Here is a 16,569-nt window from a genome sequence, read left to right as displayed (position 1 = left end):
ACAGTCAATTTTATTCATGAATACAAGAAAATTAGAGATATAGAATCAACAAGCACCCTCTTCTGCTAGTTAGAGATATAGAAAAAGCTCAATTTTCTTTTTAACAATTTAGGCCCGTGAGAAAAAAAGTACCAGAAGAGGAGCTTCTAAATACGTAAACTAGTGGGGTTCTTCTATGTGAACGATGAAATGGAGTTCCGAAAAGGAGTGTCTCTTGGGGAATTGGTAAAACTCCTTAGTTCAACAAGGGCAACCATGATCTCCTTTCTGTTACCATCTAGAACGAACTGTCTTTCTCTCTCTAAATAAATCCAACTAAAGAAACATCATACCCTTTATTGTCATCTCCTTCACAATGATGTTGATTCCACCTCTAAATTGATTTAAGTGATGAAGACTCAAACCATGATTGGGAAGAAGAGTCCCGGTAAAACCCAATTGATGATGAATCAAACCCTTCGTTGTTCATCTCCTTCACAATGATGTCGATTCAACCTCCAAAGAGATCCAAGTGATGAAGAATCAAACCCTTTATTGTTCATCTCCTTCACAGGAGAGTTCCATTAAAACCCAAATGACGAATAAATGAGACTTAATTTGGGAAGCTCCCTTTATTTGTGAAAAATGTCGAAAACAATAAAGTCAGACGCCTTTATAATTTCTTGAATTTTTTCCTATGACCTTATGTAAAAAAAAAAAAAAAGGAAATATTGATTTTCTTTCCCACGCCAAAAAAGTAGTTTTAAATCCAAATGTTTCCACACGAATCAATGGGACCTTAAAGTAAGCTCCAAAAAGTTTTTAAGCTACGCCAAACAAGTCCTTAGGAGGTAACTAATAACTAAAACCAGACAATTTCTTCACAGTAAAAGTCGGATACTCAAAAGGGGTTTTAGGTGGGAAAATTAGGGTTTATCGAGCTATGATCGTATAACCATGTCTGTTCGAGTTCTTTCCCACCCAATCTCCAAAAAGTTCGAACCTTTTGATCACTCCCACTGTCAAACCTCCTTGGGTAATTCACCATATCTCTTAAAAATCTCTCATTATCCTGCCAAATCCACTTCAAAACTTAACATTTCTCTCCATCCAAATCGTTTTTTAAGCTCTATTATTAGGGCATCATCATCCAGAGTCGAAAATGGAGGAACCCTAGATGACGAATCATCAATTATTGAAGCAAGAGAAGCTGTTTCGGAGATTCTTCAGGAAGCAGGAGTATCTAAAGAAGAATCAATAGATATAGCTTTGAATTCACCCAAGTATGTTAAAATGCTAATTGATAGTGTTGTTGAATTGGATGAACTTTCTTTATGGAAATCATGGAAGATTGAGGATGAAGATGTGGATAATTTATCTTTTAAGAAAAAAGTGTTTTATATGGCTAAAGAGAAAGGTGATAATGGATTACTTCCTTTCTTAGAAAGTGTTGGTTTGAGTCCAATGTCTTCAACTCATATTGCTCGTGTTCTTATCTCTGAATCCCTTCCAACAATCATCCACAAGGTATTGAAATTTAAGTCTTTACTATTTGAGAATTGTGAGAATCTATTTTCACTTGGTTGATTTCATCTAAAATTTGAGGTCCTTGAGATAGTGCTTATATTTTATGAGTTTCAATTTAGTTGTATGTTTGAATGACCAATACATGCTATTTAGTAAAATTAGGAATATTTGTAAGTTATAATTTATCTTTGTGCTTTTCACAATCATTTGCAAGGTTTCTTGGGCTTTGAGAATTTAGAGGTTCATGTTTGTAGTGTTTATATGCTCTGAGATTCTGCATGTTATGTTGATATGCTTATATATTGTGATTTAAAGAATTGTAATTTGATGGCACGCTTGTCAATCGGTTCTACTCCGAACTTGAGTTTTAGAATTAAGTGATAATGCCAGGTTACTTGAGTTTACGCATTTGGGTGTCTTTGGGTCATGAATTTTTTACACGAGCTCACTTGGCGCCTTCTGGCGAGTGGCGGCGCGTTTTGCACATCTGTGGTTATACATCTGTAAACGAAGTTGCACGTGGACAATGTTCTGATTGAGTTGATATTAACGTTAAGAAAACACTATTTGAAAACCAACTGCAACATTCATCCTTGTGGCAAGTCAAGCATATAACAATCATCTTATCTCAACTACCTCTTTAAGTTGGTGCGGGCCAAACTCACCTTATTGCTTGTGCGAGAAACCAAACTGCTATTTGAGATAGATGCCCAGAATATGTTTGTTCTTTATATGCACCTTCTTTTCTTTTTGCTTGATATATGCGATTCATCTAACTGTTATGCCACTCAATAAATCATTATTGCTCATTTTTATTCATGGCTTATATAGGTTAAATATGTGAAAGAAATGTTATTTTGTGGGAATAATGATGAAGGGTTCATTGGCAAGAATGCACGTCGAATGATGATGCAACTATCAATTTTTGTTGATGAGGATGTCCAACAGACATTAGCATTCTTCGAAAAGGTCTAGTATGTTCCCGACTTTCTTTTTTATATATTGATATGGAAGTTCATTTTATTTATGACACTCTTATATCGGTGAACCAAAACCATAAATGGCTGTCCTGACTCTTGAGATCCATTTATGTTGTGCTTTCTTGGATAACAAAATTCAGAACTACCATTTAAAGTCATGAGTTCTGCCTCCTACGCTAAGAGGGATGGAGAAAATTGGTCTTATTATGAGGTGTTAGTCATTATTTCAGTTGAGCTGAATATCTTTCATCATATATACACATATACGTGTATATATATATATATATATATATATATATATATATATATATATATATATGATTGTGCTGTTTTTGTTGTTGAAATGATTGTGCTGTTTCATGGTGCAGATGGAGGCTAGACGTGGAGGTCTGGGTATGTTAGGTTCCAAAGATGCCTCATTTCAATACCTGATTGGGTCTTTTCCTCGACTTCTCATGCTGTCGGTGGAAAATCATCTGAAACCTTTGATACAATTTTTTGAAGGCATTGGGGTCCCAAAAGGACGGATTAGATTTGTACTTCTGTTATTTCCACCAATCATCTTTTATGACATTGAGAAGGACATAAAGCCAAGAATTCATTCTTTTGAAAAGGTAACAATCACCGTTTGGACTGCTGCTACTGGTAAAAATTCATTTCATAGTTATATCAAACTTCCGCTTTTACTCTGTTATCGTGTTTTGTATGTAGTTTATCGATGATTTTCAATAGCTATATCGCTAATTTGATATTACATTCTATGTTTATGAATTATAAATTGTTATATGATTTTAATTTTTTATGTCAGTTTTCCTGGGTTTTGTTTACCAGACAGGGCATGAATAATTGCCTTCTTTTCTTCAGATTGGTGCAGACAAGAACGATATCGGGAGGATGATAGTAAAGTATCCTTGGATATTTTCAACTAGCATTCAAGATAACTACGAGGAGATTCTTTCGTTCTTTGAACTGGAAAAGGTTAACTCCCAAATCATATATGATTTTTATAGACATGCTTGCAAAAATACTGGTTTATGCATTGTAGTGGGTTTTCATGTTTGAGGCTTTGGGTGGTTTATTAACAGAACTAGAGAAAAGGAACCATATTCGTAATTTATGTTCCTGCCAACTAAATCGAGTAAACCCAGTTTTTATCCTTCCCATGTCTGACAAATTTGACTTACAAGTTTGTCAAGTGATACTCTACTACAGACTTGCTTGCTTCCTTGTCTGTTTCTTGTTTATTGTTTTGCCTTGTTGAATGGGTCGATAACCTCTTTTACGCTTAGTATCCAAAAAAGTTTGTTGTGCTTTCAAATTTCAGGTGCCAAAAGCTAGTGTTGACAAAGCAATCAAAAGCTGGCCCCATCTATTGGGATGTTCAACTAGCAAGATGAAGTCGATGGTCGAACAAATCGGTGACTTGGATGTTCGCAACAAGAAGTTAGGTCAGGTTATCTCTTCATGTCCACAACTACTACTAAAGAAACCTCGCGAATTTGTCCAGGTTGGCAAATGTTTTTTCACTATAACTTATATCTGATTCAGTATTAGTATACATATATATGTATATATATTATCAACTACTTTCTCAGGTTTTAGCCTCCAACGAGTACTTGAGAACTTCGGTTGTTTAGATGGTCGAAACAGCTTTGGTTGTTTAGAGTTGCATCTTTTCTGCCTTCTCTGTGCATGTTTTGTTGCTATTACTTGATTGTCTCAATGAAGTCAATTGTTGTGTTTTAGGTTGTTACGTTCATGGAAGAACTCGGTTTTGACAGCGAGAGTATAGGGAAGATTTTATGTCGGTGTCCTGAAGTCTTTGCTACCAATATAGAGAAAACCCTCAAGAGGAAACTAAAATTCCTTCACGATATTGGGATATCGGAAGATCACCTTCCTCGAGTTATCAGAAAATATCCTGAGCTTCTTGTGTCAGATGTTGACCAAAACTTATTTCCAAGGTGAAAATTTTAATTCTGTTTAGAAATCAATTAGTACATATGGAAACTCCATGAGGACATCGCAAAGATCTTCAATTGTCAAGCAAGGTTGTCAGGGGTGAAAGACAAACCGGACGGAGATGAGTTGGAACTCAAGATCTCCTTTTTCCTTGATCAATGAAAAATGCACATGGTAGAGTTGCATGGACAGTGATGGGCATAAGAAAGAAGAGTCTGAATCTGCTGCAACAAATAACCCTAAACCCTATACCATGTTCTTCATTCGAACGCAGATGTTTAAGATGACTCTTAACACAATCGAACTTGTATGATATGTTGCTAAATGGTTTTTGTTTTGTTTGCAGATTGAAGTATTTAATGAAAGCAGGATTATCTAAACGCGATGTGGCTTCCATGATACGAAGATTCTCTCCTTTATTAGGTTACAGCATTGAAGAAGTTCTAAAACCGAAACTAGACTTTCTAGTGAACACCATGGAAAAGCCAGTAAGGGACGTGGTCGAGTATCCTAGGTACTTCAGCTACTCCTTAGACAAGAAAATCAAGCCAAGATTTTGGGTACTCAAAGGTAGAAATTTAGAGTGCAATTTAAAGGATATGTTAGGTAAAAATGATGAAGAATTTGCTGCAGATTACTTGGGAATTGGAAGAATGCTTATTCCTCCTCCTTTGCCCCCTTCTCTTCATCGATAATCCCTGTTCATCTTTATGGAGTTCTCTTGTATTGATCAATTATTTTCTCTGTAAATACTGTCAAAATCATAACTTATAAAAGGTTCCATCATTTATAAGGTTCCAAAAAATCATCTCAAACATGAGTTCATGACTGAAGTTGCAAGTTTCAAAATGGCCGTGTTAGGATGGAAATACTCCATACAAACACGAACCACTCTATGTTACTAGATACTCCTGATTCCCTACATATGCATCTATCATATCTAGATCAAAGAGAGTATGGTTTGTCTACGAAAATACAGCCGAATGTATGTTCTTGCTGATCTCCGACATCTAGCAGATATCTGTCGTTTGACAAATCGCTGTTGATTCTCTTCCAATTCTGCTTAAGATTTGGATTTCTCTACATAAGAAGCGAGTTTCTAGGTTAACTAGAAGAACACAGAGACATGAGAACAAGACTGAAGCGTTAGAGAATTATACCTAAAGTTTGACTGTTCTCATTGCTTCCAAATAAAAACTAGAAATTCAATTATATCTGACATTCCTATTCTTGTCATCACTAAAATCTGCTATTCAATATTGTTTGTTTCTCAATCATACACAGAAAAATCAATATGTTTTCTATGTCAGAAGACAAAAGAGAAATCGTTTTCACTCAGAAAAATAAAATAAAATCATTCAAACAGATTATATAGAAACAAACTGCATATTATGATTCAAAGACACAATATTTAAACCAAAATAAGGGATTCAATTGAACTTCATAACTGTATATTCGAGATCATAAACGATAAGTCTTGATAACAAGATAAAGTAAAAAAGCAAAAAAAAAAAAACCCTAATTATTAAGGTGATTTCGACGGATAAACGCCGATTCATCATAAAGATCAACCGATAAGTAAAAGTAAATTTCTCAATCTGATATTATAGATCTTTACTCAAACGGGGCTAAGGAGTTGATAAAGCGATGGTTTTGGTTCAGAATTCATTCCGATGATGATCACGAGCGGGATGAAACCGACATGAGTGATTACTTTAGCTTTCTTCAAAGCCCAATTGGTCCATTCCTTCAAGCACTTCGCTGTTGATCCTTCATCGGTGGCTTTCGATCCTTTTCCAGATTTGCCTTTCGTCTTCAAAGAAACCCTAGATGCCATTGATATTGATTTTTTTTTCTTGTTCTCTCTCTCTCTCGCTCTCTCTAAAACCCTAAAAGAGTGTTTATGATTAAAACGATAGTAGCTATCTAGCTGTCTGACGAATATAACCTCGAGTTTGGTAGGCATAAGCCCATTTATCAAATGATGCGCTGTTTCCCAATTCCGGTTCTGGTTCTGACCGGGTTTTAGGTGATACGGTTCTTAACAACTGTGGGAGAAAAAGTCTGATATCTGACATGTTCACCCAACTCCCAATGAAACCCTACCCGATGGTCGATAATTCTGTCTCGTCGGCTAGATTGGCCAGCGCTACCCGAGCTCTGAATGGCCCAACATGAACTCGAACAACTACTTGTACGGATATTTTTATTTCAAATTGTGTTTATAACTATTTGAATATATATCTTGCGAGTATTTCGTGTCGTTAGGAAAGCACTGATAGGTTTGTCTTGAACGTTACAATAATGGCCATTTACTAAGGCTAAACATGATTCACATTTCTGCATATAATATCTATTGAGTCATTGCCGGAGTGTGCAGTTGTCTCGGTCAATCACAAGACACTCAAAGGAAATAAGTTATTAGTAGAGATCGCGTCACTTTATCACTCTTCTTGTTATTCTCTCCCCTTCGCGTGTTTAACTGTAAAAAAGGGGAGGGAGGAGAGCCAGATGTCACCCACAAATTTCGATAAGCAATTGGTGTGCAGTCTAGCAATGTTCGGGAGGTGGAGCCCATTATAATTGTACGGAGAACTCAAGAACAAGCAGGAAGGTTCTAGAAGATGATGTATGTAGTCTAGGGAAATTATGTGTGTGGAGAATTTCAAAAAGATGTTCTAGAATTTTCCTTGTATCCTACAAATGAGGAGTTCCCCTCATTTATAATACATCCAAGAAGTAATCAAGCATAAGAGAGTTTAACTTTAAAGTAGAGTGTCCATGGAAGGTATTGGTAATACCTTCAACTGTACTTACTGTGACAACACTGAAACTACTTTGCATGTTTTACTCCATTGCTACTACGTTCGTCCAATATGGTTCCACTTTAACATAATGACCGAGAATATCACCACTATGAGAGAATGGATCGTTCAATGGAAAGATATGGAAGCGGAACAGGTAACTCTATTTGCAAAAATTTTGTGGTATATATGGAAAGCTCGATGTGACAAATTATTTTCCTCGAGAGACTAGACTCCCATGCAGGTTACAACAACGATCTTGAACACTATGACAAGCATCACCCCAAACAGAAGCGGCAGAGACAACAACAACAAAAGCGAGTGGACACCACCCGTAAGCCTATACATCAAAATTAATGTTGACGCTTCCTTTACTACGTTAGATGATCCAGCAGGCATCAGATGTATTATGCACGATGACCAGACAATCTTCATAGCAGCACTAGCAGACACCACTAGAGGACAAAATGCAGAAGAATGTGACTGTCAAACCATTCTATGGGCTCTCCAATGGGCATCAGACCTCAAAATTCAGCATGTTCATATTGAAAGTGACAACCAGAACTTAATCCGACATCTTAACAACAACTCCTCGCCGATCCAATGACAATCTAGAAAACATATGGACAACATATCCAGGCTCAGAAACGAGTTCGTTAGTATAAATTTCTCCTATACTTCGAGGCACAACAACGAGGAAGCAGATAAATTAGCTAAATGGGGGAAGAAAAACCGATGCAGACGTACTTGGCACTCCGTTCAAGACCTTTCTTTAATCCTCATTCCCTAGTTCTTGTATTTCTTTCTCTCAACAAAAAAAAACTTTAAAGTGTGAGTGACTTGGGAAGCGCGTGCTTGTATAGCTTGTACTCGAGAGTTCCCCGACAATAAAAGAGTTCATGTCCACCAAGTGCGATAGTTGAGCTTTCTTGCTAGTTCGAGTACTTAGTTGCTTAAGTCTTTTGTGTGATTCCGCCACCAGGAAAGGGATATTTTTTTTTTCATTTAGTCAAGGTTACTTGGTTTTGAGGAAAGACTTGAGTTTAGTTTTTTAAGGTTTTGGAACTCTACAAATCAAATAATTTATTACTCATGCCGGTTTTTCATGGGAATACTACGAAAATTAGGTCAATCAGATGAGATTTGCCATGAAATCTGAGGCAAGGAAGCCAACTTGCCTCGGAATTAAGGGGTTGATTTTTCATTTACTGAGATTTTTCTTTCACCTTAAGGGTTTGCGAAATCAAATAATGGGTGTTTTTTAGAGGTTTGAACTTAGATCTTCTTCCTTTGTATGTTTAAGGGTGATGGAAGTTGTAATAATGGTGAAAGAAGAAGAAGAAGAAGAAGAAGAAGAAGAAGAAGAAGATGATGAAAAAGAAGAAGAAGAAGAAGAAGAAGAAGAAGAAAATGATGATGGAGAAGAAGAATATCCAATTCCATTATATGATCGAGCAAAGGAAGGAGCCAGGATCCAAATCTAGACCTGGCTAGCGTGAAAAATATAGACAAACTCAAATAGCCCATAGGTCGGTCCTACTATTCTCAAATCATAGGTATAAACATTTCAGATTTTATGAACCATTATAAGAACCAAGAGAAGAATGTTTTATATTGATAAAAAGAAAACCAAAGTGTTCTATATTTTTTACTGATTATTGTAGTTTTCACTTGACTTATTCAATTTATCTTCAAAATAGACGACGAAAGAAAAAATAGCATAAAGATAGAGAAACAATCCCATATCCAAGAAAACATGCATAAAAAACCTAACATCCAAAACCAGTTTGAAGAAAAAGAATTAAAATTATAATCTGAGATTGAGTAATGCGTCAGAAAGAGGAAAAGGGAATGAAATGAAGGAACAAGGATAGTCTCTAAGTATATTTTGACTTGAACCGTCGACCTCTTACTCATACATACTAAGTCAATACCAACTACGCTACTGGGTTGTAGATGAAACTGAAGGATATATTTCCTCGGTCAGAAGGAATGGTATCCTTCCGAAGGAATGTCCTTCGACCAAGATGTCAATGCGTACGATTTGGCGAATAGGATCTTAATGACCTTACTCGGAAGATCACTAGTCCGGTCCAATTAGGGGTCGTAACGCTTATCTAGAAGTCAACTACGATCGTTGGATAACTTCGGTAATCCGCGGCTAACATAGACCGGATCCTACAAGGGTTACACATAAAAGTGATGATTTGAACGGAGAGAATTGACTAGTAATAGACTGGCATATAATGTTGGGTTTTACACTCTTCTACTAGTGTTTATAGCGGAATTAAGACATCTAATGTCTACACTAGTATTCCCAGGATCACATGCATAAGCCTATGATAATCATTAATTAAAACTAGAAAGATAAATACCTTATTCGCTAGTTTTCCCTCGAACCTTTCCAATTGCTTATGAGAAGATCAAGAGCTTCAAGTGTAGCTCCTCTACTTGGGACACGAGCAATCAATTTGATCTCCCACCTTGTTGTATAGCTAGCACACCAATGGTGGTTGGAAGAAGAACTCCTTTCTTCTTGACTAGATAGATAGTTAATGGGAATTAGCTCACTTTCTCCTCTCTACTTGATGTGGTAGAGTAAGAAAGCTTAGAGAGAAATTCCACACCTTATTCTCTGCCCTAAGAGTGTTTATATAGAACCCTAATAAGAATCCACCTCCTTTTAGGTTTCCTAAAACACCCTTTAGAATAAGATTTAGGGAAATAGTCGAAAATAGCAACTATTGATATTTTCTCAATTCCCTAAGAAGGAGGTGTCCAAACACCACGAAAATTGTCAGATATGATGTTTATTATATCAGCAACTAACCCTCCAAAATTCAGCCCAATCCGAGTCCTAGAAGTACCCGAACCGGTCTAGGCCCAAAAACCCTGTTTTTGGCCTTTTTGTACTATCTTTGCCTAATTCCTTTTTAGGCCTATGAGATATGTTTATGGGACACTCCCATGATTATATCTCACTCCCACTAGTCATATCCTAGATCAATTTATCACTCTTATGTGTAACCCGTTGTAGGATCCGATCGAAGTTAGCCGCGAATTACTTCGTAATTCGACGATCGTAGTTGGTCTCTAGCTACAACTCTACGATCCCTAAATCAATCGGACTTGATGATCTTCCACATCAATTGTCCTATCCGACAAATTGTTCGCATTGTCACCTTGGTCGAAGGACATCTCCTTCAACTCCTTCAGACTCCCACTTGGACTTAGAACAAGTACAATGCTTGATTCCCATGTCACTTAGTATCCCATCTGAAACATCACGTCATTCAGACTTTCTTGATCTCGAGTACAACTGTCAAAACAAATGATTAACTTTTAATCCATTTTAGCACGGCCATGCATTTTCAGTTGTTGCTCGTCAAGTGGCCCGAGGACACTGCATGTAACATGGTTAGGAGGACATAATCCATTCTTGCGCTCCCACTCAACTTCATGTCTATCCTGTCCTTCCCAGTATCCGCTTTTATAACCTCCTTTTACGGCGCGACGTTTAACGGAACCAAAGTCAGACATTCCTTACATAAGATGAGCTGAGCACTCATGTTTTGAGGAATCTCTTCAATCTTGTCTTTATGAGAAGTTTGACGATTTCATCATTCTTTGGATGAACTTCTCATGTTGAGGGTTATTCCAGTGTATAATCCTTATTATGCACTCACGTAGTCGAATCGAATACACTATTCCTATAGCCCATGAAACTGCGCTATCCCATCGACTCCCGTACTAGTCTTCGTGAGTCATTGTTGTCCATGTAATGACCTGGACTAGGGAATTGATAATGAATCACTCCAAGTTCACTTAGTAAGGTTTCATTCATCAGATCACGTATCTGACAAGCCTACTCGGAGCGTTTTCTTTATCGTGTGGACTGTCTCTTAAAATACCAAACCAAATTTTAAGGACAAAATAAAATTTCTTTTATTTTATTTATCGAATGTAAGTAATTAGGCACATAAACTCTTTTATGAATCCAAATTACATTTGTTGCCATTCCCCAATGCGCTTTATACCAATGTCCCTCATGTGTGAATCATGTTTGGGCTGAGGTAACGGTTTGGTCAACGGATCTGCAACGTTATCATCCGTATGAACCTTGTAAATTACCACATCTTTTCTTTCTATGATTTCTCTAATCAAGTGGTACTTCCTTTGGATATGTTTGGATTTTTGGTGCGCTCTTGGTTCCTTGGCTTGGGTTATTGCTCCGTTGTTGTCACAATAGAGAGTTACGCCCTCTTCTATGCCAGGTACGACACCAAGTTCTATCATGAACTTCTTGATCCAAACTCCTTCCTTTGCAGCTTCCGAGGCCGCTAGGTATTCTGCTTCAGTGGTAGAGTCTGCAACTGTGCTCTGCTTAGAACTTTTCCAACATACCGCTCCTCCATTCAGACAGTAGACGAACCCAGATTGTGATTTGAAGTCGTCTCTATCCGTTTGAAAGCTTGCATCCACATGGCCTACAACTTTTAGTGTATCTTCCCCGCCATATACCAGGAAATGATCCTTAGTCCTTTTCAGGTACTTTAGGATATTCTTGGCGGCGTGCCAGTGCGCTTGGCCTGGATTTGATTGGTAACGGCTACACATGCTCAAAGCATATGAGACGTCTGGGCGAGTGCAGATCATGGCGTACATGATTGATCCTATTGCCGAAGCATAGGGTACTTTCATCATGTGTGCTAGCTCATCAGGACTCTTAGGACACTGATCTTTGCTAAGCACCATACCATGTGACATGGGAAGGAATCCTCTTTTGGAGTTTGTCATCTCGAACTGTTGAAGAATCTTATCTATATAAGTTTCTTGACTAAGTCCGATCATCCTCCTTGATCTATCTCTATAGATCTTGATTCCCAATATGTATTCTGCTTCCCCTAGGTCCTTCATAGAGAAGCATTTCCGAAGCTAGTCTTTAACTGATTCCAACATCGGAATCTTGTTTCCTATGATTAATATGTCATCGACATAAAGGACTAAGAAAACTAGGTCGCTCCCACTAACCTTCTTGTAAATACAAGATTCTTCTGCATTCTTGAGAAATCCAAATTCTTTAATTTTCTCGTCGAATCGAAGATTCCAACTCCGGCTTGCTTGCTTGAGTCCATAAATGGATTTCTTAAGCTTGCAAACTTTTCCAGCATTTTTGGAATCTACAAAACCTTCGGGTTGTGTCATGTACACATCCTCTTCCAAGTGTCCATTCAGGAAGGCGGTTTTGACATCCATTTGCCAAATCTCATAATCATAATGAGCTGCAATTGCTAGAATGATCCGAATGGATTAAGCATTGCGACAGGTGAAAAGGTTTCATCATAGTCTATGCCATGAATCTGTTTGTATCCTTTTGTCACGAGTCTAGCTTTGAAAACGCTAACGTTTCCATCCTTGTCAGTTTTTACTTTGAAAACCCATTTGCATCCGATTGGTGTTGCTCCATCGGGCAAATCGATCAAGTTCCATACTTGATTTTCTGACATGGAATCCATTTCCGATCTCATGGCCTTTAGCCATTTTTCGGAGTCGGGGCTCGTCATAGCTTGGTTGTAGGTACTCGGCTCATTATCTTTTAACAGTAGGATATCTGTTTTCTGAGATAATTCCTGGAGCCTTTGAGATCTACGAGGGGCCTGAGCAACTTTTGGAGTATTCTCAACTAGTTGAGATGTCTCCTGTGAATTTAATTCGACTTGAGCGGGAGGTACTCGCTCGACCTCATTCTCCTCTTCCATACTTTGTGTATAGATAGGAGCCGCTAAACCTCTTGATATCTCTATATCTGTGTTTATTTGTTGCTCATATCGAATTTCATCGATATCTACATTTCTCCCACTTGTCTGTTTGGAAAGGAATTCCTTTTCAAGGAAGACACCATCTCGAGCAACAAACACTTTGTTCTCAGATTCGTGGTAGAAGTAGTAACCCCTTGTCTCTTTTGGATAGCCCACAAAGAGACATTTGTCTGATTTAGGTGCGAGTTTGTCTCCTTGTAAACGTTTTACATAAACTTCGCATCCCCAGACTTTGAGAAAAGACAGCTTTGGAACCTTTCCAAACCATAACTCATATGGCGTCTTTTCTACAGCTTTTGACGGAGCTCGGTTAAGTGTGAAAGCAACCGTTTCTAGAGCATACCCCCAGAACGTGTTTGGAAGATTTGCTAAACTCATCATAGATCGAACCATGTCTAACAAGGTGCGATTTCTCCTTTCAGAAACACCATTCATCTGGGGTGTTCCTGGCGGAGTGAGTTGAGATACTATACCACAACTCCTAAGATGATCGTCAAATTCTTGACTCAAATATTCACCACCTCGATCGGATCGAATGGCTTTTATTTTCTTGCCAAGTTGATTCTCTACTTCGTTCTGAAATTGTTTGAACATGTCAAACGATTCGGACTTATGCCTCATCAAGTATATGTAACCATAACGAGTGAAGTCATCCGTGAACGTGATGAAGTAGCCATAGTTACCTCTCGCCAGAGTACTCATTGGTCCGCATACATCCGTATGTATGAGTTCCAAGGGTTCTTTGGCTCGGTCTCCTTTTCCTTTAAAAGAAGACCTCGTCATTTTACCCATTAAACATGATTCGCATGTGTCATATGATTCTAAATTATACGAACCTAGAAGTCCATGCTCATGGAGCTTCTTCATGCGTGTCATGTTAATGTGACCCAAACGACAATGCCAAAGGTAACTTGGATTTGAATCATCTGACCGTAGCCTATTGGTTTCTATGTTGAAGACTTCGTTCTCAATATTCGTAATATAGAGACCGTTGTATTGCTTGACACTGGTATAAAACATTTCACCTTTGTATAAAGAACAACGCTGGTTTTTTATTAATAGGTGATATCCCTCTTTGTCTAATTCTGAGACAGAGATAATGTTTCTAGAAATAGAGGGTACATAATAGCAATTATGAAGTTCTAAAACTAGACCAGTTTCTAAAGGTAGACTGAATGTTCCTACAGCTTTCGCAGCAACCGTTGCTCTATTTGCTACTCGTAGGACAAGCTCCCTTCCAGATAAATACTTGATTCCCTTAAGGCCCTGCACATCATAAATGATATGAGCACCACATCCGGTATCGAATACCCAGGATTGAGAATCAAATGTATTTGCTAAGTTAACTTCGATAACATAGATACCTTGGTCGGAATCGTGAGTTCCTTCCTTTTTCCTTTTGTTCTTCTGAATCAGTTGAAGTTCTTTCTTTGATTCAGACATTCCAATGCCTCTCCGGATTGCCTTGGAAGTCCCGTACTTCCTCAACCGTGATTTGTTTCGGGACATGTCCCTTAATCGACGGATGATTGTGTGCGCATCCATCTTCCTGAATCTCTTTTGAAGATTAGGCTCCATGGTTGCCAACATAAGGCAAGTTACTGAAATTGATTTCATCCGGATACTTTTGGCCTGCTTTTGTTCCTCAACCTTTGAGTTCGCAGTTATCCTTGGAATAGGGGTACCCAGTACGCTTTCTTTGTTTGTAGACTTGAGAACACTTCTCAATCTCTTTTCCCAATCAAGGAAGTTATCCATGTTCAATTTGTCCTCATCAAGGATTGAACATAGGTTGAAAAGATTGATTTTTGCCATAGTAAAACTACATGAAACAGAAAAAGGATTTTGCTAAGTATTACATTCGATAATTTTTGCAAAAAGTTCTAAGTTTTTACCACATTATTCAAGAAAACGTGTCCCTAAATGAATAATGCGATTCCGAGATCCCATCTCTCAAGGATTAAGCGGACTAGGGCCCTGCCCTTAATTCCCATTGATTTAGGTGAGTGAACACTTTCACTGATCATACCATATGATTCTCGGTTGATGGATTACATATTTATTGTAAAATCCATCCTTTTGCCTCGAGTATCCAAGACTCTCTTGCTGATCTCGTTGAGTAGAACCATTTAGACATGTAGGCCTCTTCTATAGACCTACCCGCAATGTCCCAAGGTAGAGGAGGTACTCTGCGAAGGCCGACCCACCTTCCTCGAACAAGGGCGCAAGGAGTGTCTTAATTTGGATAGGCACTGTACTCAAAATTACTTTTAGGGACTTTTACGCTAGTCTGGCGTTCGTTTTAGTGAACTAATTAGCCTAACTAACATCCGCGACATAAGGCGTAAAAGGTAAGTAAATGCGCGCAAGAAAGTAAATCAAGCACATATGGATCCTAGTATGGCCCCTAACCTAGAAGATCTAATCTCCTTTGGTTTGCTTCTTGTTTCGCCTTTTAGTTCGTCTAGATCTCCATCTTTGAACCTCCATTGATTTCTCCCACTCGCCTTTGGATTTCCTCCTTCAGTTTCATCAATGGACTCATAAACCCTAAACTCTAATTACAAGACTCAAACGATTCGCAGATCGTGTAAACTTGAAATTAAAATTATTACAAATTATGCACCCATCTGTGCTTAAAACAAGAATAAGAATTAAATTCTATGGCCATACTAGTTTCCGCATTCACATCACATGCAATCATATAATATATTTCAAGGCTAACAATTATATATGCATGTATATCCGGGAGATACTTTTGTCGACATCCATATGTCATGTACGTACCTTAAGTCTACATCAAAGGATTAGACTAATGGTGCGTCTTGGTTTGATTTTAAAATCTGATTTTAAAGAGAAATTCCGTTTGGGCTTTGAATGGCCCGGGTTAATTTCGGAAATATTTGGATGGGAATTTGGGAGAAAATTTGGATAAAACTCCCACTCGAATAGTGGTCCCTTTTCGTGGTCCGAAAAGCCTTGAAAAGACCCGGGACAAGTCTTAGACAAGTCCCGGCCCAAGCCCACAAAAGGGTTTGGACAAGGTCCGGATATGGCACGACCCATAGGGCCGGCATGTCCGAGCCGAGGCCAATAGGCCTGATCTCGTCCTGGCCGGAGCCAGGACGCTAGTCCAAGCACCAGACGCGTCCTAGACGCATCTGGTGCTGGACCGGACCAGCACTAGGTGTCTCGGACTTAGTCCGAGACACCCAGGACCCCAGACTCTTTTAATCAAACCAATTTGGATCAAAATTTTAGGTTTTGAAACTCTTTTCAAGAACAAATTTTGAAATCTTTTGACAAATACTTGAATCTTATCCAAAATTAATCAAAATTTTGTGTTCAAAACACTTTTAAACACAATAATCTATCTAGAAAAGCATGGAATTGGTCCAAAACTTAGATAAGATAGGCTAATTGCAAGAGGCTCTGACGCCACTGTTGGGTTTTACACCCTTCTACTAGTGTTTATAGCGGAATTAAGACATCTAATGT

The 16,569-nt window shown here is 38.2% G+C and overlaps 2 protein-coding genes across 2 annotated transcripts; one reads left to right on the top strand and one right to left on the bottom strand.

The window, feature by feature from the left end:
• Positions 1–772: 772 nt before the first annotated feature.
• Positions 773–5,354, top strand: LOC147531736 (Mitochondrial transcription termination factor family protein). Its single transcript, XM_086648458.1, has 7 exons — positions 773–1,506; positions 2,338–2,475; positions 2,855–3,100; positions 3,351–3,464; positions 3,811–3,993; positions 4,233–4,450; positions 4,795–5,354. Exons 1-7 carry the CDS (start codon positions 937–939, stop codon positions 5,141–5,143), a joined length of 1,818 nt encoding a protein of 605 aa, XP_086504584.1. The 5' UTR covers positions 773–936; the 3' UTR covers positions 5,144–5,354.
• A 504-nt stretch (positions 5,355–5,858) lies between these two features.
• On the bottom strand, positions 5,859–6,393 carry LOC147531735 (mitochondrial import receptor subunit TOM7-1-like). The gene has a single exon (XM_086648457.1). The coding sequence runs from the start codon at positions 6,283–6,285 to the stop codon at positions 6,067–6,069; it is 219 nt and encodes a 72-aa protein (XP_086504583.1). The 5' UTR covers positions 6,286–6,393; the 3' UTR covers positions 5,859–6,066.
• Between the last annotated feature and the right edge of the window lie 10,176 nt (positions 6,394–16,569).

Source organism: Eschscholzia californica, unplaced genomic scaffold (assembly GCF_041429995.1).
Source record: "Eschscholzia californica isolate CP2 unplaced genomic scaffold, dmEscCali1.0.p SCAF_6, whole genome shotgun sequence".
Taxonomy (NCBI): domain Eukaryota; kingdom Viridiplantae; phylum Streptophyta; class Magnoliopsida; order Ranunculales; family Papaveraceae; genus Eschscholzia; species Eschscholzia californica.
The sequence above is the reverse complement of the archived record's forward strand: the minus strand, read 5'-3'. Positions and strand labels throughout refer to the sequence as shown.

Excerpts from the sequence above, each read along its gene's own strand:
- LOC147531736 (XM_086648458.1), top strand. The coding sequence starts at position 937 with ATGTCTGTTCGAGTTCTTTCCCACCCAATCTCCAAAAAGTTCGAACCT. Across the intron at positions 3,465-3,810 it reads CGTTCTTTGAACTGGAAAAG|GTGCCAAAAGCTAGTGTTGA; the intron begins GTTAACTCCCAA and ends TTCAAATTTCAG. Across the intron at positions 4,451-4,794 it reads GACCAAAACTTATTTCCAAG|ATTGAAGTATTTAATGAAAG; the intron begins GTGAAAATTTTA and ends TTTTGTTTGCAG.
- LOC147531735 (XM_086648457.1), bottom strand. The coding sequence starts at position 6,285 with ATGGCATCTAGGGTTTCTTTGAAGACGAAAGGCAAATCTGGAAAAGGA.